Consider the following 25,967-nt stretch of genomic DNA (forward strand, 5'->3'; position numbering starts at 1 on the left):
TAGGATAATTTCTCCCTTACATTTGCTACTAAATGTCATCTATAATAAGTAAAATTGATACTTAATGATTTTGCAGTTGTCCTCTTTATCTCACCCTTTCTTTTTTTTGTAGTTCTTACACCTTTTCTCTATTTTAGTAAAGTTAAGAAAGAGCTTTCTGTAGCTAGTCCATTCCTTTTATCCAGTAAGGAAGGACCTAGATCTTTACCGTTGAGTATAGTAGCAGCTGGCCACAAAAGCTCTTGAAAATATAAGTCACCGGGTACCTGGGTGGCTCTCTCAGTTAAGCATCAGCCTTTGGCTCAGGTCATGATCCCAGGGTCATTGGATCAAGCCCCACATTGGGCTCCCTGCTCAGCAAGGAGCCTGCTTCTTCCTCTCCCTCTGCCTGCTGCTCTCCCTGCTTGTGTGCGTGCGTGCATTCTCTCTGTCAAGTAAATTAAATAAATCTTAAAAAAAAAGAAAAAGAAAAGAAAATGAAAGTCACTGAAAAAAACTAGAACTCCATCTCTTCGCTCACAGTAGCCACCATTCTGTGCTCGGGAATCGCATGTGGCTGGTGGCCCCTGCATTGACGACTCTTGCACATTCCCATCACGGTGGAAGGTTCTTTTGGACAGCTGGGTCTACATGCCTGATACACTCCATTAGCCGACATCATCCCAGCACCTACAGTTGCCCTCAGGGGTTTGTTTGATGAAAGCCTCTTCACTTTTCTGGAACCATCTGGAACTTTCTCCTCCGGTTCCACCTCTCACATTTCTTGAAGCCCAGCTGTGTACACCTAAAGTACTGGGCCAAACCGTATTGCAGATTAGGCTGTTCTCTGCCCCTAACCTGGTTATAAGTCAGCCCGTTCCTGGTTTGTTCCTTGGGCCCTCTGTCCCTTCTTATTTGGCATGTGTGGCGGGTATACTGGCCTGGATCTGCAGCATTCACAAGGACTTTCTTGACCAGAGATAACGGAGTTGTTACCTCTCAGCCTTGTTAACTTGGCAGTTTGAAGAGCTCTGTATTCCTTGTACTTTACTTCTCTCTTTTATGTTTTTCCGTGTCAGTGTGATTTTGTGGAGCCTAGCCCTGCCATGTTCCCTGAGTTTGATTCGGTTGACTTTTTTCCAGCATCTTTTCTTTCATCCTTGAGCTCCTCCCCTGATTTTTTTTTTTTAAACTAGTCTCCACAAGTTCCATCTCTTTATTAAATTTATATTTATGATGTATTCTTGGCTCAGTGGTATTTTTGTGTTAAGTATGACTTTGCCCTGTTTATCATATTTCTTTCTTTTTAACAGAACACAGTGTGTAATTGGTATTAATTTAATACTTTTAGTTTTCCTTTTATGAATTGGAGTGTATTTATTCAGTGGGAAATATAGTATTGACAACAAATGAGTGCAGTTCACACACATTGATTTGGATGAAACACGAACATAATGCTGAGCCAGAAAAAGCAACTTTCAGAAGAATACTTGTAAAATGTCATTTATTTAAATTAAAAAAAACCTGTCAATGCTGCATATTACTCAGCATTCCACAATACAGCAGCCTGGCACTCGGAATAGTTACGTGCTCTGTTGGGGGAGAAGGGCTTGCCGTGGAGGAAAGTCCACAGGGCATCTGGACAGGGCAAGTGACCTTTGAGTTCTTAGACTGATGGGACCGTGAGTGCTCAGCATTTCTCCTTTTGTGTTTCTGTGTCTAAAATGTTGTATAATAACTTTAAAAAATTCATGCTTATTTTAAAGATAAATAACAAAAATAACTAATATGCCAAATGAATGTTTTCCATAATCCTATTTTTCCACTAATATTTTGGCATATTTTGGTGTCTTTTTTTTTTTTTTTTTTAACATTTTGAAAGAGAGTATGAGCAGGGAGGGAAGGGGCAGAGGCAGAGGGAGAAGCCAACTCCCCGCTGAGCAGGGAGCCCAACACGGGGCTCCATCCCAGGACCCTGGGATTATGACCTGAGCTGAAGGCAGATGCTTAACCCACTGAACCACCCAGGTGCTAATGTTTCTTTTAATTTTTTCAGCTTTATTGAGATATAATTGACAACTAGAAAAGTGTAAGATATTTAAAGTGTGTGTTATGACTCTTTTTTGTGTATGGGGATGTGTGTGTTTATCTGAACATTTAGGTTCTACTCCCTTAGCACATTTCAGTTAGACAGTACAGCGTTGTGACTGTAGTCACCACATTTTACATTAGGTCCTCAGGCTACGTTTCTGTGTTTTTAGTGTAGTGTTGTTCAGAATAATTTCTTTCTTTCTTTCTTTCTTTCTTTCTTTCTTTCTTTCTTTCTTTCTTTCTTTCTTTCTCTTTCTTTCTTTCTTTCTTTCTTTCTTTTCTTTTCTTTTCTTTTCTTTTTTCTTTTCTTTTCTTTCGCTGCAGCTCTTCCTATCTTCCTTCTCCAAGCACTCAGCTGTGTGGTTTGGGACCAGCACCTCTGCTGAGCATGAGCTGCTTGCTAAACTGTCTGGAACCTCCCTTCCCAGGGAGTTGGAATCCACTTCCCATCTCTCCTTCAGGTTCTGTAGCAGACCTCCACTTTCCAGCCCTAGGCGACTTCCGAAGACTCCTCCACTTTCCTTTGTGAATGAGGGGCTGCGGGTTTTCACCCCAGCTCTGTGTGTCCGTGTGCCCCGTTTTGTGTGCTCTTCTTTTATGTGGGCACTCACTGCTCACTGTCTTGGTTTCGCTTTCAGTTTTGCTTCAAGAGTATGCAACATAGTTGTGATTTTCTGGAGGTGTAGGTTTGCTGTCCCACGTCATGCAGCGTGAGGCTGATGTGGGAGAGCCAGACATGCAGCCCCTGGCCTCCTGAGTGGCAGAGTGGCCCCACTCTGGCTTCTCAGCCCACCCAGCCACACTTTTAAGGTTATTAAAAACGGACCTCACAAACACAGCTATGGGGTCTTCTGGAGAAGGTTTACAAAAGAAAGACTGCCTCCAGTACTAGAATGAAATGAGAAATTAGAGATGTCACTGATGATACAGCTTCTTGATTAGAAAGTAGAGCTTTGGGGTTTCTCAGCTATTATCGCTTGAGCAAGCCTGCTCTGTGCTCTGTGGGAAAAAGGAAATGTAATTTGGGAAACTTTTGGTCAGTGCTCCAGCCAGCATGCAGAAAACATTCCTCAAAGGAGAGAAAACCTTCAACCTTGATGTGAGCTGCAGACTACCTTGAAAATTGAGGAAAAGCACAGCAGGCTCGTAGTGGTCCTGGAAGTGGGGGAGGTGGGATCACACCAGAGGCCTGCATCGACCTTTCCACGGAGGCTCAGGTGCCCAGCGGCCCAGCCTGGACCCTCCCAGGGAAGGCTAGTCAGGAATTGTAAGCATCACATGTTTTTCTTTGCATGGTGGGATGTTTCCAGGGGGGCAATATGAGTGGGGGCCGTGTTGCCCTTCTTCCCAGCCGAAGATGCTAACAGGAAGTGTCGCTATGGGTAGTCTGCCCCGCGGCAGAAGGAAATGCCTCTGCAAATACATCTTCCCTGGATGAAAAGCGAACAGCAGTGTTGAAGGCGGGCACGGAAGCCAGAGTCTTCGGCTGTGTTGCTGCGAAGCAAGTGAGCGGGCCGCGGACGAGGTGCCTGGGCAGCCACGCTGTGATGCAGCCTGTGCAGGCACTGGGTGGCGGTGGCAGGAGATAGCCTGGGTGTGGCCCGGCCCTCTGGGATGACACAGTGATGATCCTGGGAGGTCACTCGTGAAGGTCACACTGGTGTTTTGTTTAATCTCTCCCAGACTTCTGAGCTCTTGCCATGTCGAGCTTTTTGGTTCTTCAAGGTTATTCAGCCTTGTTTCTTATTTATATATTTTCCTATCCTAACTGTAGCAAGTTAGCTACTTTCAAGCCTGTCCTTTTCTTCACCTTTTTCCCCTTCTACCTGCTGCTGCCCACTCCTTTACCTTGAATTCCCAAGGATGCTGTGTTCCTGGCCGGTTCTGTGTCTCCTCTGAATCTCAGAACGGTTGCTTCTTGAAGCTCACATAGCTGGCTTTCTTTTCCTTTTATTTATTTATTCATTTATTTATTTAACAGCTTCACCGAGGTATGATTCACACCGTATACAGCGCACCCCTCTGACGTACGCGATTCACCCGTCTGTCGTCCATTCACAGAGTTGTGCAACCATCACCACTAACTGCAGAACAGTTTGTCCCCCCCCCCCCCCCCCCCACCAGCCCTGGGCCCACCTGCAAGCTGCTCCCTGTTCCGTCCATCCCCAGGCCCCTGGCGACCACGCATCCGCTTCCCATCTCTACAGATTCGCCTGTTTTGACCTTTCATAACCACGGAGTCATAGGCTGTGTGTCCTTCTGTGACTGGCTTCTCTCCCTGAGCATCACTCAGCTTTATATCTATGTTCAGTGTTTTCCCTTTGTTTAGTTTCCTTTGTTAGCTAGTTAGCTGTCACCTATTCTCAGGTGATAAGTTGACTCATTTGTCTTCTTCCTGGAGTCTCTTTTCCATCGTCTTTGTTCTGTACTTAAATCTGCAACTCTGAAACGATCAAGTTTTAAACTATTTAGCTATTAACCGTTAAAATCTTGAAATTAATGGTCATTTGTCAGTTCTCTGGGGGAAAGAATACAGTCTGGGACTCCTCTCGTGTCTACTCCGGATGTCAGCTCTGCCCACTCTGCCCACGGCAGTCCCTGTTACCCTCTGGCGAGCAACGATCAATGAGCTGCTGCTGTCTTTCTGCTCCGGATACCTCTCCTTTTCACCCTCTCGTTTCACTGCTCCTTCTGATGGTTTACACTGTTAGATTACTGTATTGCAAGGCAGTTATCATAGGCTTTCATTTTGTTTGTTTTCTAAAACTCCCTATAGAAAGCCTTTGTCACTGTGAGTGTCCCGTCAGCACAGAGACCTGAATCCGTGTGATGCTGTCTTCCTGTAGATGGTGTGTCATCACTTACTTACTTAGTACTTAGTGGCCTCACACTCGCGGCCATCCTCTCACGCCCTCGTTTTTTTGTGATCGTTACTTCATGCCTTTCCTCGGTTTACTGAGTTACTCCTGAGTGCCCCCAAAGATAGGGAGGGCATCATCTCTCCCTCTTTATGTGCATTAACTCATATAATCCCCACAACAGCTCTGGAAATGCTGTCACTGCTGAGTTCCTAGTGTTTGCATTTTATTGATGAGGGAACTGGAGTCGAGTGTCTAAGTCACACTCCAGCCATACGCGGTCTCTGAAACTGGAGTATGCTTTTTTCCTCTTCATCCCTTTCAGCAATCTGCCCAGCTCCTCACCCTCAGTAAGTACCCAATAAATAGTCCATTTATTTGGTAAGTAAATGAGTGAATGAGCAAATGAATGAATGAGAGAGCACCTGGTGGGCTCTTTGTGGGTGTGTCAAATGTTTTCCTTCAAAGAACCTGTTTCTTTGGCCTTTGTGAAGGTCTGTGGCCTGAAAGCATAACTCAAGAGTATTTTAGAGGTGGGAGGAGTGGGTCTCTAAAGTTTTCACCCCTGGGCTGTCTGGTGTTCATACTTGGCGCCATAGCACATAACAAGGTAGTCTTTAGTAAAGGCCAGATGTGAAAGGGAGGAAGACGACGGTATGTGGGAACACGGTCACTAAGGGCCTGGTCACTCACATTTGGCTGTGATGGCAGCATATTTACTTGTTACTACTAGAGAGAGGGAAGCGAGGTACAGAAAAGCCCCTGTTCTGGGAGCAGGAGGTAGAGCGTGTGTGTGCGTGTGTGTTGTAAAGTTTGTTTTCTTAGCTGAATGTTTGGTCACAACCAAGTTAGACAGGCATGGTGCTTACTCTGTTTCTTTTACCTGCTTGAGTAGCTGTTCTATATTTTATTATCTGGGTCTTCATTTTTTAAAAAGAATTGGTTCAGTCTCACCAATACCCATTTGCTGTTGGAACTTGTGATTTATTGTCAAGTGTTGTGACAACCAGGATGAATTAGTCCTTATGATTAGTGGTTTTACGTAGGAGTAGAAAGAACAGAGACCCATCCAGAGTGTTTTCATGTTAATGAGCTGCAAAATGTTTTGTTTTATTTTGTTTTCCCCACCAAAACTTCTGGTCTTCTTTGGTAGAAGCAACAGATAATTATGAAATATCGTACCTATAATTTTATAGAAACTGTTTTTTTTTTTTTAAAGATTTTATTTATTTATTTGTCAGAGAGAGAGAGGGAGAGAGAGCGAGCACAGGCAGACAGAATGGCAGGCAGAGGCAGAGGGAGAAGCAGGCTCCCTGATGAGCAAGGAGCCCGATGTGGGACTCGATCCCAGGACGCTGGGATCATGACCTGAGCCGAAGGCAGCTGCCCAACCAACTGAGCCACCCAGGCGTCCCGAAACTGTTTTTTGATAGCTGAACCTTTTCGTGTTTATTTTCCTTATTGATTGACTACATTTTATTTTATTTATTTTTAAAGATTTTATTTATCTGAGAGGGAGTGAGAGAGAAGGCCTGAGCAGGGGGAGGGGCAGAGACAGAGAATCTCAAGCAAACTCTGTGCTGGGCATAGGGCTTGACCTCATGACCCATGAGATCACGACCTGAGCTGAAACCAAGGGTCAGATGCTTAACTGGGTGAGACACACAGGCATCCCCACTGACTACATTGTAGTTTAAACAATTCTCATGCTTTTTGGCCATTGCAGACCTAGTAATGAAGAAAAATACAAAGTGGAATAACTTTTTAGAATGTTTATGAGCTAGGCCAAACTGATTGCCTCTCATATGTTTATTGTTTCAAATCGTTAGTGATGCAGGCTTCTAGGCATTTGCTATGTTATGCTGCTAACTCCCAAGGTCGCGTCTCAAAGCATCTTTTCCTTTCTCCATATTCTCCTCTTTCTGCTGAGCTGACATTCAGGTCCTTGACTCTGGGTGGTAGGGGCTGTCTCACCCCAAAGCAGGCACCGCGCAGCAAAAGACCACGATAAAGAAAAAGGCTGGAATAGTCTGTCTTTTCCAAGACGGACTTTGGCATATATTGAAAGTACACTTAGTTCACAGAAATTAAGCACCAGTTTTGTGCAAGCCACAGATCTCAAAGGATCTGTGATCTGCTTAAGCATGTTAACCACCTCAGTCTCCTCGGTGCACACAACCACAGACCAGCCCCTCCGTCAGGTGGGAGTGTGGTAGCAAACGAGTCCCCCTTCTGTAGCCTCTGTAGAATGAAGCTGATGAAAAAAGTCATCAGTGCTGGTGAGGTTGAAAATCAGTTACCCAGAAGGAATATAAGAAATCTTGTTAATCTTCTGTTTATACTTAAGAAGATAAATCATTTAGCCGTCTTACTTTGACCATCTGCTCCAAGAGAGCCATTCTTATGAACTTGGACCCCAAGTGTGTTGTAGTTACTCATTAAATCTTTATCTCTTATAAACTCTTTTTTTTCTTTTAATTTTTAATTTTTTATTAACATATAATGTATTATTAGCCCCAGGGGTATCTTATAAACTCTTTTGACTTGAGATTTTGGTGAGGCCCGAATTCAGTCATGCAGCCACAATAGGTTTCTAGGGAGTTTCGCACCAGGCTGCTTTACTTTACCTGGCCAGTACCACTCCAGTTTTGGCAAAAGATTTCACTTTAGCTTTAGCTTTCTGCGTGGAAGCATGGATACCTAACTTGTTCACTGATTTTGCTTGCCGTGGACACATACAGAAGTCTGGAACACTAGCTGCCCACGTTGGTCATCAGGGGCTCCCTAAAGAACAATTCACATGAGAAACACATTTGGAGCAATTGTTGATTTAACAGTCCCACAGATGTTTTTGTATGTGGAACACGAAGAAGACTCCCCGTGATAAGCAAGTCAGACACCCACATTGATAATAATAACTCACGTTCCGGAGTTTTCACCGTACCTGGCACTGTCATAAACACTTCATGCATGTTACTCATTTCGTCTTTGCATCAGCCCCATGGGGCACATCCTGTGTTTAGCCTGGTCCTATAATAATGTATCTTACTCTGGGTCACCCAGCGGGGAGGTGGTGGGGCCTGAATCTGAGGGCTCTTCTGCAGAATCCATGCCCTTACCCACGTCTGCATGGCCCCTTGTAGAGGCATTGCTTCCACCACTACGTTTGGGGGAGAGTGGGTTCCTGTTCCCACCATGATGTCCTGGCTCCCAGGTCCCTTAGCTCCCTTATCACTTACCGTGACTGGCATTTCCACAGCTCTCTGGCCTTTCTTCAGTCTCATGCCTGTTCCTTACCATCTCCCTCTGCACCCCTATTGCTCCCAGCATGAAGACTCCCAGAGCTGGTCTGCGTGGTGCCCTGCACAGGCCCCTGTCCGTCTCTGACCATTCCCCGACATGCATTCCCTATTCCAGCTATACTGAATTCACTTCCATCCCTTGACTGTGCCTGCCAGAGGCTCCTTTTCTGTGGAGCCTCTTCATGAACTGTTAGAGCAGTACCCATGGCCCAACAGCAGCTGCTCCCACCCCTGGCCCTGTAGGCTTTCACTGGGCTGACTTCACTCCATCTCTCAGTCCTCACCTTGGAGGGCACTGCGTCCAGGAGGCTTCCCTAGCCCCCAGGTCCATAAGGGCCACCCTCCTGTGCTTCCCAGGGTCCTAAGATTTTATATTCACACCTGCCCGCCCTCTAGATCCCTCCTCAGGTGACACCCCCCATACAGGTGACATGCTCACACCTGTCCTCCGCACACCTATCACAGTGTGTGGTCAACAGACGGGAGGCACTTGCTAAGTGATGAATGAGCGGTTGCCACAGTTGAGACGAGCAGCAGCAGGCCTCAGGATGTACACCCCAAGGCAGTGTCAGAGTTTGTGAGCGCAGAGCTGGGCCACTGTCACATGCGTCCCTGCTGGAGGGCATGCCCCTGCTTGGAAGGACGAACTTCAGCCCCATGCGTGCATCTATTGGGCTCAGCCCGTAGCTCTTCTGGTGTGCTGGCCCAGCCTCTTCTCTGCCTTGGTTGTCACGCCTCAGGAAAGGCCTCTTTCACTTGCTCTGGCCCGTGTGGAGCTGCATGGCACGGGCAAAAGCAGTTACCTGCCTGAGGACTTCCGAGACCGGAGCCTCTCTGGCTGCCCTGCCTTTGCCTTCCGCGGGAAGTCGTTGCCCACAGGGAGCAGCAGCCTCAGGCAGGGGAGCCACGGGCATCTTGCAGGGAACGCTGTTCTGGGGTCAGGGCCAGCTACAGTCAGAATGGAAACCTCTCCCTGCAACAGTGGCTCCTCATGCACTACCGTCCTCCCTCCTCCTTCCAGTCCCCGGGGTGGCCCTCCGCAGCAGCTTGGCCTGCCAGCCAGGACCTTGCCCGCCCTCTGCCGGGAGACTCACGGGCCGTCCCCATTCCCGCAGCTCCAGGGAACGGGCCTTTGACGACGTCGGAAATAAGCCTACTGGCATGGAGACTCCAGGACAGGTCAGACGTAGGACTTTTCTCTGGTTAGTCCGCAGAGTTTGCCTTCTTCAATGCTCCCAAGGCAAAATGGCAAGTGAGTTCAGCGTCTTCTGTGACGGAGTCTGAGGGATTCCTACAAAGGTGCTCTTACTCCTGTGTCGTATTCCAGTTCATGTTCCATTTCCAGCTGATACATGGACGTAGTTGTGACTGTGATTGACCCTGTACACTGTGTATTTTTGTTGGAGAAAAAAACATATGGAAGTTCTGGACCTTAGTTAAGAGTGAGTATTTGGGGCGAGTTAGCATCCAAAGTTACTTATCTAAGTCTTTTGATTCCCACCTATGATTTCGCTGTGCTCTAGGATCTCTCTAGGTGTCTTAAAAAGACATACCGTATAGTATTTTTACGAGAAGAAAGGGAGATGAGGAGAGATTGAATGAGGAAATGGTGGCGTAACTATAACATGATGAAGGATAATTAAGTAATCCCTAGGTTGTTTAAGTAATTAATTTTTTAAAGTAATCTCTATCCCCAACCTGGGGCTCGAACTAATGATCCCGAGATCAAGAGTCACATGCTCCACTGACTAAGCCAGCCAGGCACCCCTCATCCTTCTTGAAGTAATTACTTTTAGGGCATTTATTACAGCGTCCTAAGTGGAAGTACCCTTGTGGATTTAGGAGTGTAGACCCCTCACCTCAAATGTTTCAGTGATGCCCTTCCATTACCACCTTCTGGGGAAGCTTAAACTCTCCAAGACAGGGACTTTGCTTTGTTCTTGAGTCTGTTCTCCAGGTAGAGCCAACCCCAGGCCTAAAATAAATGTTTATTGAACAAATTACATTGCCACTCCCCTCAACAGATTTGCAGTCTGGTTAAATTACAGTAAGGACTACCAATGGATTAATTTAAATAAGACTTGCTTCCTTTCCAGAAATTGCTTGAGTTCTGTCTGGAAAAGCTGCTTCTTAGTATTTTCCTAGCAGATAGTCCTTCTGAAGACCCGGAGTAGGGACCTCCCTGCCTTAGAGCCACCTAACAGTGTAGTGTATGTTAGTGTGTTATTTCAGCCTTTAATGAGAATTGTAAAGATATTGGCTAATTGTCCATTTAACTAACTTTAAAAAAAAAAGATCTTATTTTTACTTATGAGAAAGAGAGTGGCAGGGGGAGGGGAGCAGAGGGAGAGGGACAAGCAGACTCGCAGCTGAGTGTAGAGCACAACTTGGGGCTCAGTATCAGGACCCTGAGATCATGACCTGAGCCAAAACCAAGAATCAGATGCTTAACTGACTGAGCCACCCAGATGCCCCTCCCGCCTACTTTTTTCTGAATGAGGATTTTGTGAGAGAATAAAATGATCGTAGACTACAGCTTGACAAAAGCCGCACGTTCTTGCTGTGAATGTTTAGATCCAACAGAAAACTGTTACTTGATCATCTGAATCAAAGGCGGTTTTAATTACTCCTGTTGGTGTAATTACAGTCTCACTTTTTGAGGCAGTTTTACATTCCTGACATGGGTAACGTCCATATTCTAGATCACCCTTACATGTAGACCGACGGAACAGAATAAACCCAAGAATGTCTAGGGTCAACCATCAGTGTCTGCTTGGCTCCTGGCACCAAGTGTCATGTGACCCTTGCATGGAGGAAGTTTTTAATGCTCATTTCAGCTGCCCAAGGTAAAATGTGCGGCCAGGGTTCAAAGAAAACATGATATAAGTAAATGGTGTGTCTCGGAAGCAAATATTCTCCCTGAAATCTGTGCATCTCTGAAAAGATCCTAGAAATCAGTAGTAAAATATGACATTCATATTTTCGCTTTACTCTCTACTTTTCAGGAGCATGTCCTGCGTAGAGAGCGAGATCGAGCTGCATTTCAACCAACGGTGGTTTCCATCTGTGCTGACTGTAATTTTTATCCATAGGTTTGAAGACATACCTGATAGCGGGTCAGAGAGTGAAGGCGCCTCATTGCAGCTGTTCACAGGCCTTGCTTTCTGGCTTTGAGGTCATTGACGGCTCACGGGTGTCCTCAGGTCCTAGGGGACAGGGGACAGCATCACCAGGGAGTGTCAGTGACTTGGCGCAGACTGTCAAAACCTTTGATAACCTTAAGGTTAGTTTTTTTTTTTTCTACTTCTAAAATTTTATATTAATTTTGCAGTAGAACATGTGAAATAATAAGCAGCCTTTGGGTCTGTGGCAGACAACTTGGAATGCCCTTCACTTTGGTTTTTGTGATTTTAAAATTTAGTATGAAGTCACCAGCATTTTGCATTTTTTAATACCTTTGCTTTTTTGACATACTATGCTCCTCCATTTTCTTTCCACGCTGCATCAGTTTGCTTCTCACTCGAGCTGCTGTTTTCTTTTTCTGAGACCTATGCTGTCTTTTGTGATCTCTGAAAGCTAATGATAAGTGATAGTAAAGGGGATTCTTCTCGAAGCTTGCTTGGCGACCTCGTTCGTATCTTATTTCAGAGACCATTTTCTGAAGTGTTCCTATGTCTCTTGAAATGCAATGTCTCACGAATATTTTAAATTTTGTTGGTGTGGGTGAATCTTGTGGCATAGCTCACTGAAAAAGTGTGGGCTTGCCAGGAACATGACAGTTTGTCATTGTTGGGGCCCAGACCTCTGGGTGGCTGTCTGCACATACCCATTTCTGTCATCATAAACTGCCACAGGATTAGCATGGCGGGCCACAGGCATGATGAAACCACACAGTGTATGAGCTGCTTCCCCCCCAACTGGTATCTCTTGTTTGTTTTTACTGTTGAAATATTTGCTGTTTCCATTTGAAAGAACAAAAAGAGAGAGGGGGGCACTCATAACAGTTCCCCTTCACTGTGTTGTGCTCTCAGATAACCAAATGATATGTTGGTCTGGTTGATGGCCTGTTGTTAAGGCTTTAATCCAGTATGTTCCTGTTTATCCACATTTATTCACAGCTTTGAAAGTCAGCTGTGCTGGTATATAAGTTCAACGGGATCATAACATGGGCACCCAAGTCATTTCCCTCCAGCACAATCCGTAGTCCCTGTCGGCCAATTACTCTGTGTGATTTTCACACTCAGGTTTATTAGCAGCACTCGTCTATCATTTTTGTTGTGTGCCTTGTTAATTTAGTGTAGGGTTTTTCAGCCTCCGCACGAGGGACATTTTGGGCCAAGTAACTGTGGTGAGGGGCCGCCTGTGCACCGTGGGACGTCGAGCAGCATCTCTGGCCTCCACCCACCAGATGCCAGGAGCACCCCCTCCTCCCGTTATGGTGACCCAGAATTCCTCCAGACACTGGCCAGTGTCTCCGGGAGGGTAAAATCCCCTCTGGTTGAGAACCTGTGATGCAGGGCACTAGCTGCGGTCCTTCCCCATGTCCTCTGGCACACGTGGGACTGCTAATGTCACTGAGATTTCCTTACTGCCTGTGCTCTTTCAAGACCGCCTCTTCACTTGGGGCGATGTTTTATAGCCGGCAGGAAAAGGAGCTCTCGGCTCTCAGGCCCACAGGCTGTCCCTGAGCGTGGGCAGGAACCGTTGTAGCAGGAGATATTGAAAACGTGGTTTTCCAAATACAGCTTCATTATTTAGAGAGAAATTATTTCCTCCGGGCTTCAAACGGAGCTGTACTTAAGTAGAGAAATAGAGCTCAAATCCAAAAATAAATGATGTGTTGTGTTTGCCTGCCATGTTAGATTATCTGTGTGTGTGTTTCTATCCATAGCACATAACTTCCAAGTTTAGTGACAGCGATTTGATGTTAAATTAACCTAAGAAGGTTTTCTCTTATCCCAAAGAACATTTCTTGTTCTAGTTACATGTATATAGCTATAGTTATAGATGTAAATATATTTATCTTTATTTTGAAAATCTGGATAGATAAAAACTATTAAGCGTATTCTGTTGTCATGTATAAATTTTTAATAGTCTTTGAAAGTTTTCTGAAAAATCTTGTGATCTATTAATTTAACTGTGTCTGCCAAAAAGAATTCTGGGGTGGGGGGGAGAATCTTTGTGCCCCTTCCAGGAGGGTAAGGACAATCTGGATCCTGAAGTATAATTTCTGGGATATTTTCATGTGAGGACATCTGAGATGAGGACAACCCCCATGGTTGGAGTGGAGGGAGCATGGAGAGGTAGACAGCATGGTCTCCACTCCAGGCTTTGCTGCTCTGGGGAAGTTGTGCACAGTCTGGCCCCTCTGCTTCTAGCTCCTGGGGTCAGGTAAGAGCGGGCTTGGATGAGTGCCTTGTAGATAGCAAGCATGGGGTAACAGTGAGTTGTTAGGAGCCATCGTTGAGCCTGAAAGACTGAAAACTGAGGTCCACTTCAAGCATTACGTACACTCTGATCTGACGTATAAGGCCTTTTGAGTAAGAGTTTTTACACAACAGAAAAAATACTGGCTGCTTGCTCATGGGTTCTTGGGGGTGGATTTATCCTGTGCACTTGTCAGTACCTCCCACATGTCACTGGTTTGTTGCCTTATGTTGTCCGCAGTACGGTTAGTCTTTCTGATTAGCCAGAAGCACTGACTGGTTCCTCCTAATCCTTTGCCATGGTCTGTTGACTGTCCCTGTGAATGAGATTCTTTCCTTCCTGGCCACTGCCCCTCCATCCAGTGAGAGGTAGCTCCCACGTGGATTTCTGTCACCGACCCCTCATCTCCCTGCCCGGCACGAGAAGCCCTGGCTCGCGGGAGGGGCCTGTGTCAGGCAGTGTTTCCCTTGAAAGTACATACCCTGTGCAGTAGTTTCTGAGGTTGGACATAGGTGGCAGTTATGGAAAAAGCTTTCTGTGGTCAGGGAAACCTGTGCAGTTCTGTGCTACATGCTATAGAAAGGGTCTCTGTACTCTAGGACGTTCTGGCCTTTAGCATGCTTCCATGCACTAGGCCTCCAGAGGGGGATGTGGTGGCGGCATTCTCGGGCTTCTGTGACCACAGACTTCTTTCTTTAAGCCACACCTATTAGGGGAATGATTGTCTAGTGGAAGGAGTTTCATGCAGGAACCAAGAAATTAGGGAAAGGTGTTGAGTGAATATTCCTCAGGTGAATGCATGCAGGCCTCGGTCCTCCTGTTGCTCCTGTCACCGGCAGTGCCTCTCACTGTCCTCTGCCCTCTGAGCTGCTCTTCTTTGCCCTGTTCACTGTCACTGGAATTTGCTGTCATTCCTCCCGCTAACAGTGCTGTTTCCCCATCACCACGTTCTTGGTCCGTTCCGCTGTCACACGCACCTTTACTCATTCCTCATGCAGCTTCCTGCGAGCTCCTGGGATGCGGGCAGAAACCATGTGTGAAATAACTTACGTTTTTCTCAAGGGTACAGCCTGGTTTCTGGTAGATAATTAAAAGTTTCTTTTGGTTTAAGTTTTTTATTCTTGAATGATACACAGAGAACTGTAGCTCTCCAGAGGTAGGCCAACAAGGACGGAGTTCAGGAGCCTGGGCAGCACTGAATAGAAGCAGGTAACGTCAACCAAGCATTCGTTTTCTGCTCCTAGTGCCCTTGTCCCATGTGAGTTGTCTCCCAGTTCATAGCTGGAGAATTTTTACCTAATATTTCATTAAATAGTCCAAGTACTGTATTGACATAGTAGTGACATCAAAGGACAAAGGGTTTGGCCCTGAGGTCGTAGGTCAGAGAGACCCCTTCCCACACCTAAACCTTGGCTTCTGGAGTGACTGGCAGTGAAGAGTTTCTCATCAGGAAGGTCCTGGAGAGCATAATCAGGGAAGAGGAGTACTACTGTGGAAAGGGCCAGAACTTAAAATCAAAGATCCTTCTCACAGCCGTGGCTTTGGGACTGTAAGCCAGTCACTTAGTTCCTCTGGGTCACAGTGAGATGGTGATGATGCTCTCCCAGGGTTGCTGTGAAGATGAGCTGAAGTAATGCCCATGAATGTTTGGTTTGGAGTAGAAGCTCTGTGAACACTGGACTCGCATGTATTCGCTCCACGTGGAGAAATGGACAGCGCCCGTGGCAGGAGTGAAGAAGGGCAGGAGACAGATCCCACTTTGATTTGCCCACAAGGAGTCACTGACTCTCTCAGGAAGGTCTTGCCTTCTCTGTTTGCTCTGACGTGAGGGAGGTTCTTCAGTTTTTGCCGTAGGGGATGGAACCACGTCGCACGTGTGACTTTGGAGCATCAGCACCCTGGCCCGTTCCGTGTGACCGCAGCTCTGCAGTGGCGTCTGCGGCTCCTTTTCCATGAACACTGGTGACGGACGGACTGAGACTGCATGTGCCATAAACACAGCTGGTCTAGCATCTTCATGAAGAACAAATAAATGAGAACCAAAGATGTGGATGGTTTTTTGTATCACATCAGTCCCAACCCGCAAACTTTGTGAGCTGTGAAAGCGTCTCAGTTCATCTCTAAAGGACCTCCTTGGAAAGATGTCTACTTGGCTCCTCTTTGTGAATTTAACCCTAATCTATTATTCAGAACCCTGGGGCCGTGCGCTCATAGGATATTTCTACATGTTTACAGTTAATGAGGCTAATGATGGGAATTCATCCACATGGGGGCAATTCAGAGAGGATCTGTTCTGTTTCAAAAGGGTAATACCTTCCCTTTGAGGTCAGTAGCCCCAGGACCATCCTTCTGTGGCAGTCCCTATGACTTTTTAAATGACTGAATAAATGGTCACTTATCTCCTTGTTATTTGTATGTAAATTGTTAGGAGTGGGCTCCGTCTGAGGAGACAGCTGGCCTCTCAGTTCATTTCAGAAATGGAAAAAGTAGTAAATTATCTATCTGTAGTTTAGACAGTAAATAAGAATCTCTTCTAAATGGTTGTCGAATTGGTAGTGGTGATAGTTGCACAATTCTGCGAATACACTAAAAGCCACGGAATTATATACTCTCTATATGGGTTAATTACGTGGTATGTGAATTCTATCTTGACAAAGCTGTTATAAGATAAATAGTAGTCTGATTGCTGGCTCTGAAATGGGAACATAAAGTAAGTTCTTAAAAAAAAAAATACTTTCAGGTTTTATCTATATTTCCAGTCACGTGTGTTTGCTTCAGCTAGGAGAAAGTTGTCCCATGGAAATACAGCACCTTACAGAAGAGTTCCAGCTGATGGAGGCAGAAGGAGTGAGGGAGAGAGAGAACCAACACTAGACCACCACAGTCGTATTTGCTGCTGGGTCCCTCTGTGAGTTCTAAAATTAGTGGGTAAAAGTTTAAGGAGAAACAGGATATTTGCACAGCCTCCGAGCATCTCCACCCTCCCCCCTCTCCCCTGGATGTTTGCTGATAACAAAGAGGAGAACAGTAAATCCACAGTGGAAAACCCGGCAGGCCCTGCCTCACTGAATGATGAGGCCAGCATCACAATGAATGAGACTCGCAGTGTCGCGTACATGCCCCCATCCCCACCATGTGATGTGCTAAGGGCCCGTCAGCTCTGTGGGGTCCTTCTCCTAAATCCTGAACCTCATCTAACTCATGAGAAAGCATCAGAGGAGTGCAGATCCAAGGCCTGTCTACAAAACCCCTGACGCCTGACCAACACACTGTCATCGAAGACATGGAAAGACCGAGGACCTGCCATAGGCTGGAAGAGACAAGGAAATGCTAAATGCAGCTGGGATGCTGGTACAGAAAAAGGCGATTTGGGGAAAAGCTGGGAAAGCTGAATATAGTTAGTAGCCTAGTTAGTAATACTGGCAAGCGCTTGTGCCATAGTCTCCATGACCGTGGTGTGGTTGCCCAGAGACACTGACATTCCAGACACCAGAGAAGGACACGTGCCAGCTCCCTGAACTGTCTTTCCTGCTCTCCATTAAGTCTAAGCTCTTTTACAATTTAAATGTCTAATATATATGTATTAACTATTTTAATGTATTTATTATTTTAATCATACTATATAATCTAACTGCAAGTGTATATATAACATCGGTTGTATTTTTTTTTAAGATTTTCCTTATTTATTTGAGAAAGAGACAGTGAGAGAGAGCATGAGAGGGGAGAAGGTCAGAGGGAGAAGCAGACTCCCCATGGAGCAGGGAGCCTGATGCGGGACTTGATCCCAGGACTCTGGGATCATGACCTGAGCTGAAGGCAGTCGCTTAACCAACTGAGCCACCCAGGCGCCCTTCGGTTGTATTTCTATTATCTATCACATATGAATTAACATGAGAAGATATGTCCAGCATCATTTCACTGGTATCATCAGGGAGTGAAGTATTACACGAAAATGAAATTTCCCAAAATGCCAAATATTTTCTTACTTTGACTTCCTGATGGAATATTTCCACAGCACAGGAATGATCTGTTCGCCTTATCAGCCTCAGTTATTAGACTTGGTGGTCATTTAGGGCTCAGGAGTCCGAGCAGAGTTTTGAGACTCCACATTCCGTGACTCTGAGATCCTGAGTCTGATTTTTACAGGTTTTTGTTGTTGTCCTTGTTGTTTTGCCTCCCGTATTCTCAGACTGTGCACTTTCTATTCATAAAGCTTCTGGGATACCTTTCTTTTTCTGTAACAATTTCTGCTTCTCTTTTTCTCTAGTGTTTTGGTTGCAGAGATCATCTACTCACTGGCTTAAACAGTGTCACACGCCCCGCCCCGGGCAGCAGAAGCCAGGCTGAGGCCTCGCCGTGCAGGCAGCTCCTGTTCCCTTGGAGATGACACATGCACGGATGGGGTCCAGGGTGCTGCTGTCTAGGCTCAAGGTCCCCTCTGTCACACTCTGACTGGGAGACTCTGGGCAAGTCCTTTGTCTTCTCTGCCTCTGTTTCCTTTATGTGGAATGGAGCAAATCATAGGGTCTGCTTCATGGGTGCTTATGAGGGCTGCAGGCAGAGAGCCGAGAGCCTCCGGTGGGCCTCAGCAGGTCTGTCCTGTTACTGTTGCACGTTCCCGTCTGCCACGTTCAGCCTGAGTTCTGAGTTTGGGAGCAAGGGTTGCTTCTCTTGGTCCTAGGACAGCTTACCAAATAGTCATGTTCAGCAGACTAAACAGGCAGAGCCAGTGCTTTTCTGATATTTCCTCTTCATTTCTCAGAAAAGAGGTTTCCCTCCTCTCTTCCTTGACAGTTATGAAAAAGGACAGCTGTTGGCCTAGAAATGATTTATCTTGTGAAGAGAAATAGCCTTGAAGAAAAACCCATTTTATAGTTCTATGCCATTTATTCCAAACAGGATGTAGCATGTGTGTATTGAGATCTGTTAAAAACAAATGCAAATGTGTTAGAGAAATGTGTGTTAGAGAAGTAGTTCCCATCTCCCTCCAAAGCCCACGTCCGCACTGGGGGAAGGAGCAGAGATCATCTGGGAAAGAGCAGAGTTTGCTCTTGGATGTTCTCCAAGGGATCTCTGGTTTCCCAGGCAGCAACCAGCACACTCCTTGGCCCGTCGAGTACTCTGTTTTGGGGACCTTAGCTCGTCTTAATAAAGTTTCCCTTGGTGCCAATGTGCCAGTAGTGCCACTTAGAAGCACCAGGAGGTGGTCATAACTGCTTGGGTTGCTTCAGGGGAACGAGGCCCAGGAGGTCATAGTGCCAGGATTATTCCTGGGTTCTCTCTGTGTTAGGAAGGGAGGCCAGAGAGAGGCTGCACAATGGTCAGGGACCAGGAGCCTGCAGGCCGACTCCCACTGATGACGAACCTTTGTGTCTTCTGCTCGGCCTCGTGGTGTGTCATGAGGATTAACTGAGATCAGGCGCACGAGAGCACGGACGCTGCATGGATTCGTGTTCACACATGTGTGCGCTCAGCACACAGGTGCTTCCCCATCACGGCAGCTGTTACCATTGTACGAGTGATTTTATCCGATGCATCAGGCGTGCCTCCCAAGATGGTAAGGTACCCCCCAGATAGTTCCCCAAAGTCCAAAATGCTCTTTTGGGTGAGGGCTTCTCAGCAAGAGGAGAGTCATATGTTTAATGGGTGAGGAAACATTTCACGGAGGTATCTGTGTGCTTGGCAAAAACTAGTTTTTGACATGTTTTTAACTCAGATTAAAATGAAGCTGGAAAACAGTTCAAGTTTTTGTGGGTAGTGGAAAGGGGAAAGAGACCCACCCTCTGTTGCCTAGTGGGACCTTTCTGGTGCAGAAGGGACGCTCGCCGCACGTCAGAAAGGAATGTGGAGATGTGCGGATGTCTCCATCGGGCAGGTGGTCTTCTCTAAGATTTTTTGTTTCATTTGTTATAAAGATTTAATCAATGAAATTTCCCCCCAAAAGCAAAGTAGATGAGGAAGAGATAGGAGGACAAAAAGCCATATTTTCAAAGCACAATGAAATGATGGTGTGGGTCCATGTCCTCTAAGTTCCTGGGGCTGCTTTGCTACAGGGGGGCCTGGAGTCCACAGCTGGTTCTCCCCGCTGCCCCTGGTGTCCCCACTCCCTGGAAGAAGCTGTTGTGGGTGCAGAGGGAGTAGTGAGCACTGTTCAGACCATGGGGAGTCCCAGCCACAGGGCCTGCTCTCAACTGCTTCCCATGTGACTCTGACGTGTACCTGAACCTCCCTGAGGACATTCTTTGAGACCATTTATGAACATTATGTCTGTGCCTTTGCTTCCTGAGGTTCTTTTGTGGACAGTCTACCAGACCTTACCTCTGTATTAGAACATTGTATCATGGCCAGGTACAGGCCGCCTAGCCTCTGTGTCAAAGGGACGTGGGACTTGGGTTGCCCAGTCGTGAAGAGCATAGTCATAGCCTCCTGGAGAACAGCGCAGTCCCCATGGACACTCCCGGGCTCCACGGGCCTTCCAGCCCCTTCGAGGTCAGCCTCCAGAGAGAGGGCACAATTCCGAAGTCATGTGCCTTTGTGCATGTGTAGGGAATCTTTCACAGACAGTGTGTGCCCTCTGCTGTCCAGTAGGTTTGCTAGTCTCTGTTGCCTATTTGTGGCTCTAAGTGTATAAACATCTTCTGTGTAAAGCCAGCGTGCCATGGGGAGTTCCTAAGAAGCAGACAGTCTGTTTCTAAAATACACATGGTGTGCTTGAGGAGAGAAAAGTACTTAGGAGCAAACTGAGGCCAAGAGATACCAAGGATGGCCGTTCTGTTGCTAATAAGGACATGAAAGGGCAGATGTGCTGTCTTCATAGCCAGAGGTTTGACTCTTAAGGACCAACATGTGTTGAATACCGACTAGCACCTCAGGCAGAGTCTGGGATGGGAAATAGCTGTGCGTCCGTTTGTGCAGCCTCTCCTGCCCACTGCCGGACATCCCATCAGCCGCAGTCCTCCCATGGGGCCAGGATGTGGCGTCCTCATCCTTGCTCCCTCTTGCTCAGTGTCAGCTGTGGGAGACGCAGTCCTGTTGTGGAAAGGAAAAACCGAGGCTTGGAGCTCCCCCTACCCTAGTCAGCGTTTGATCCTGGATTTGGTCCATGACAGTTGGATCTCAATGCCAGCACCCTGATGATCCCTGTGCTCCACTACCAGTCATCACTGGAGCAGCCTCCAGGAACTAACTAGAACTAGTGTCTTCACACTACTTCTCTAGTCTTTGAGTGTGAAAAGTGGCCAGAGAAATACCTCATGCTATTGTGTCACATCTGTCCAAGACTGGGGAAAGCCCCAGACCCTAAGGGTATGACCCAGATTAGAGTGTCTGGGACTATCCTGGGCACCACGTGGTGCCCCCACTCCCCTTGGGCTGCCAGGTGGCCCTCTCAAGGACTGGTATCGTGCTCGAGGAGCATCCTGCCACCACCGCCACTACCAGAGCCATTCGCTCCCACCCCTGCTCAGGAGTGCCCTCAGGAGTCTGCTGGGTTCATTACTGAAGCGCAGTGACGTCACGCCTCCGGAGGGGGCTGGGAGGGCCCTTCCAGGGGCATGGTGTTGGATTTTGTTTGGATTTTGTTTTTTCATTTGAGAAGATCAGTGGCCCCATTAGCAACATGATTTGAAGTTTAACTCAGTCATTACCAGGGTGCATTAAAATAGATTTATATATTACACTAACAGTTAGAACACTCTGCCCCTGTTAATACTGTCAGTGTTTAAAGAGCTATAGGCAGGGGCATCTGGGTGGCTCAGTGGGTTAAGCCTCTGCTTTCAGCTTGGGTCATGATCCCAGGGACCTAGGATGGAGTTCCACATCGAGCCCCACATCAGGCTCTCCACTCGGCAGGGAGCCTGCTTCCCACTCTCTCTCTCTCTGCCTGCCTCTCTGCCTACTTGTGATCTCTGTCAAATAAATAAAATATTTAAAAAATAAAAATAAAAATAAAGAGCTATAGGCATATTTTACCTTGGTACTGCTGTTTGCTCGGGTAGTTAGTTAATGACTTGGCCTGCTGCTTTGGCACATGTATTTTCATTTTTTGAATGAATACGAATGTTGAAACTTGCGCATTGCATCAGATTCCCAGATGACACAACTCTTTAGAGCATTTCTTTTATTTAATACAATAGAGGCCTGAAATCTAACTTGGGATGTGATGGAGCTCATATCCTTGCCTGTGGGTACTAAGTGATACTTATTTTGAATTTCTAAAATAGTGTCTAGCCTCCTGTAACGTATTCCAGTGTGTAATCGAGCTTGTCACCCTAGGAATTGTCAGAGTCCCTTAACTCTGTCCTGCTTGCGTTCATCATCCCCACTGGGAGCTCTCAGTTGCTGTCTCGGTGGCGGCAGCCAGTTGACTGGGTCCCACCAATCGTAGGAGTGGATTGACTGAGGGGGCACGGAGCGCCGGGAGCAAGGCTAGAGTAGCTACACACATCTTCACTTAGTTCTTACTACACATCTCTTGCAGAAACCCCACCCTGGTTTTATCGGTGAGAGGATGGAGGTGAGCGATTTGAACAGGGCAGCTCCAGACCCTGGTTGTGAGGAGCAAAGCCTGGCCCTTTCTGCTCTCCTGATGGTAGTGGGCCTCACCTTCTCTCTTCTAGTCAGTTAACTGCTCTTCTAGTCAGTTAATTGCTTCTGAGAACTCCTAGGTCTGTAAGCGTGACCCTCTGACTTCCCAGCCTGAGCTGGGACCTACATGAGCAGCTCACCACCACACAGAGCTCAAGAACCTCATGTAGGCTAGCGGCTGGTGGCTTGGCTTAGTAACAGCTTTATTGATATATAATTCATGTTACCATAAAATTTACCCTTCTAAAGTGTACCATTTGGTGGTTTTTAGTATATTTGCAAGATTGTACAACCATCACCACAGCCAGTTTTGGAACATTTTCCTCACCCCTCCGAGAAGGAACTCTGCACCCATTAGGTCACTCCCCATTCCCTTCGCCCCCTTGCTCCTGGCACGCACTAATCACCTTACTACCTCTATATGAGTTTGCCTTTTCTGGACACTTTCTACAGACAGAATCATGTAACATGTGGCCCCTTGTGTCTGGCTTCCGTCACCTGACAACGTTTGCAAGGTTCGTCCATGATGGAGCACGTGTCATTGTTTTGTTCCTTTTTTTAAAAAATTAAATATATATATATATATATGTGTGTGTGTATATGTATGTATATATATATATATATATATATATATATATATATTTATTTATTTAGATTTTATTTATTTGACAGACAGAGATCACAAGTAGACAGAGGGGAGGGAGATAGGCTCTCTGCTGAGCAGAGAGCCTGATGCAGGGCTCTATCCCAGGACCCTGGGATCATGACCTGAGCCGAAGGCGGAGGCTTTAACCCACTGAGCCACCCAGGCGCCCTGTTTTGTTCCCTTTGACGGCTGAATAATATTCCATTCTGTGGACAGACCACATTGTTGATCCATTCATTCATTGACGGACATTCGAGTTGCTTCTGCTTTTTGGCTGTTATGGATAGCACTGCTCTGACTACCCACGTGCCAGTCTTCGTGTGGACGTGTTTCTGTTTTCACTTCACCAGTGTGTTGTAACTCTGCTCCAGTGGCTCAGGAAGCCTTCCCCTCGGTTACCGCCTTTCAGCGTGACAGCCAGTTGCAACGATAGGTTTGAATTACGGGTTGTGGCCGTGGAGCTTTCTGGCTGTGTTCCTATGGTGTATGTTTTTCTTGTAGACTTGTCCTTCCTGCGGAATCACATTTGCCCCCAAATCAGAAGCGGGTGCAGAAGGAGGAGCGGTCCAGAACGGCTGTCAAGAGGAGCATAAAAGCAGCACCAAGGTAAGCTCTTGGCTGTTCCTGTGGGTTCCTTTCCTGGTGCCTCCATCAGAGGTGACCTTCTTGTCTTGTCAGCTTCTCGATTCTCAGAATAACTCCTTGTAGGTGACACTGTGCCACACCTTCTCATCCTGGGGGTTTTGAATAGAGCAGTAAAGATGAGGATGGAGAGTCAGGTCTAACCCCTGTGAAGCAGAATAACACGTGCGCAGCTGCGTGGGGCTCTCTTCTTGGGCAGGAAGAGCTTAAAGCCACGTGGACCGCCGTAGCTAGGGACAATCTCTGGGGCCGGAACATGCAGTAGAAGACGTGCAGAGAGAAGAGGGGGCTCGGCAAGAGCAAAGGTGCAGCGTGGAGAGAGGCTTGGGGTCAGGGCCAGTAGCGAGGACACTGCCAGCGAAGTCTCACCTGGAGACAGACCTAGGGGTGCACTAAAAAGCAGGACAGAGACCAAATCTGAGAGCCCCTCTAAGGACAGACAAAGGAAGGCTTTTGTCTGTTATCCTCCACCATTGTGCCACCTGCCACCTTCCTCTGGATGAATCTCCATACCACATCTACCGCTCTAGTCCCCCAAACCTTTGCCCATGGCCCTCTGTAATGCTGATTCTGTGGTTAGCAAGCTCCAAGAGCCTCAGCTCTTCTCTGACCTCCTCATTAGCTCTTCCCACGATGTCACACCTTCCAGGCTGCCTCAACCCCCAAGGTGCAATCTGACGGGACAGGGGGATGGGGAGAAGCAGATGGGTAGAGAGGTTGAGTGTCAGGTTAGAACAGAGATGTGAAGGTGCTGGTCAGGTGTGCAGTGGGGCCCCCGCATGGCCGAGCTGGGGCTGGAGTGGCGCTGTTGTGTGCTCACACTGCAGCCTCTGTGTCTGTCCCCTCCAACCCTTGTCTTGAGGCAGGCTCCTGGAGCACCGAATTCCAAAACTCAGAACGGACTTCTGAGCCCTCCCCAAGAGGAGAAACTCACCAACAGTCAGACCTCCCTGTGTGAGATCTTACAGGAAAAGGGAAGGTGGGCAGGAGTGAGCTTGGACCAGTCAGCTCTCCTTCCGCTGAGGTTCAAGAACATCCGGGAGAAAACAGATGCCCATTTTGTTGACGTTATCAAAGAGGACAGGTAAGAGTCAACCATGACCAATGAAAGTAAGGATTTGCAGGTAGGAGTCTCCCTTTTTCTGAGTCACCTTATCCCCGTATGTTTGCCTTTCTATTGTCAATATTTTACTTTATTTTGAAATAATTTGAAACTTACAGAAAAGTTACATGACTAATACAAAGAATTCTCATTCTACCCTTTGCCCGATTTACCAGCTTTTAATATTTCACTCTGTTTTATTCTCTCTCTCTATGAAATTTATGTTGTTGTTGTTTTTCCTGGGCCATTTGATGCTAAGTTGGATATATCATTCCTTTTGCCCCTAAATACTAAATTTCCTAAATTACAAAGATGTTCTTTTACATAATCATGTTTACCAAATTCAGGAAATCCAACATGGATGCATATTTGACCCAATCTTCAGTTCATATGCCAATTTGGCTGGAAATTTTGGCCACAGAAATGATGTATCCCTCTCAGGCATCCCATCCAGAGGCAAATGGTGCCCATTTGTCTTCTGTCAGTGATAGTAATTTTGAGCAACCAGGCAAGTGTTGACCTCTCCAGTCTGGTTATTTTCTCCTTGTGACCAATAAGCAGTACTTTAAGATCATGCGTGCACTCCATTCCTCAGCATACTTCCCTAGATTTCATCTCCATCATGGTTCTTGCTTAAAATAGTCTTTACTGTGATGGTTCAGAAGGTCAGTTCTCCTACTTCAGCACCAACTGCACTTTGACATGGCTCCATCATTTTAAAAAATTTTATTTTAGAGAGGGCATAGGAGGAGCCCAGGGAGAGAGAGAGTCTCAAGCAGACTCTCTGCTGAGCAGGGAGCCCAACACAGGACCCTGAGATCACAACCTGAGCCACAACCAAGAGTAGGACTCCACTGACTGAGCCATCCAGGAGTGCCTCCACCAATTGTTTTTCAGTTTCTCGATCCCTCTTCCAGCACAACAGGTTGTTCCAGGCTCGTCTTAGATCTTCCCTAACCCTAGTCGGGAATCAGCCGTTTGTCCAAAGAGCCTTGGTTCCTTTTAATAAAGAATGGTATTTCGAAATGTGTGTTGTTAGTGTCTGATTTAATGTCATTGTGGCCAAAGACATACTCGGTATGATTTCAGCCCTTTTACATTTATTGATACTTTTTTTGTGGTCTCATGTGTCTGTTTTCATGAACAAACCACATGCATTTGTAGGGTGTTGCGATCCATAGACACAGTTAGGTCCAGGCGGTTGGCAGCATTAGATCATCTGTCTTTTTACTTTTCATCTATTGCTCTATCAGTGTTAAGAGAGGGATTTAGAAATTTTTCACTGTAATTGTGGATTTTTCTGTGTCTCCTTTTAGTCTTGAAAGTTTTTGTTT

At 46.6% G+C, this 25,967-nt stretch overlaps 1 protein-coding gene across 1 annotated transcript in view; it reads left to right on the forward strand.

The window, feature by feature from the left end:
• LOC111156133 (adenylate cyclase 9) overlaps window positions 1–25,967 on the forward strand; it is a 118,662-nt gene that overhangs the window by 74,633 nt on the left and 18,062 nt on the right. The window contains exons 2-4 of the mRNA XM_022516779.1: window positions 11,323–11,513; window positions 23,391–23,495; window positions 24,398–24,615. Of these exons, the coding sequence (XP_022372487.1) occupies window positions 11,323–11,513; window positions 23,391–23,495; window positions 24,398–24,615 (514 nt within the window). The remainder of the gene's footprint in view (window positions 1–11,322; window positions 11,514–23,390; window positions 23,496–24,397; window positions 24,616–25,967) is intronic.

This window comes from Enhydra lutris, unplaced genomic scaffold, assembly GCF_002288905.1.
Source record: "Enhydra lutris kenyoni isolate GAN:26980312 unplaced genomic scaffold, ASM228890v2 scaffoldscaffold45, whole genome shotgun sequence".
NCBI classification, from domain to species: Eukaryota; Metazoa; Chordata; class Mammalia; order Carnivora; family Mustelidae; genus Enhydra; species Enhydra lutris.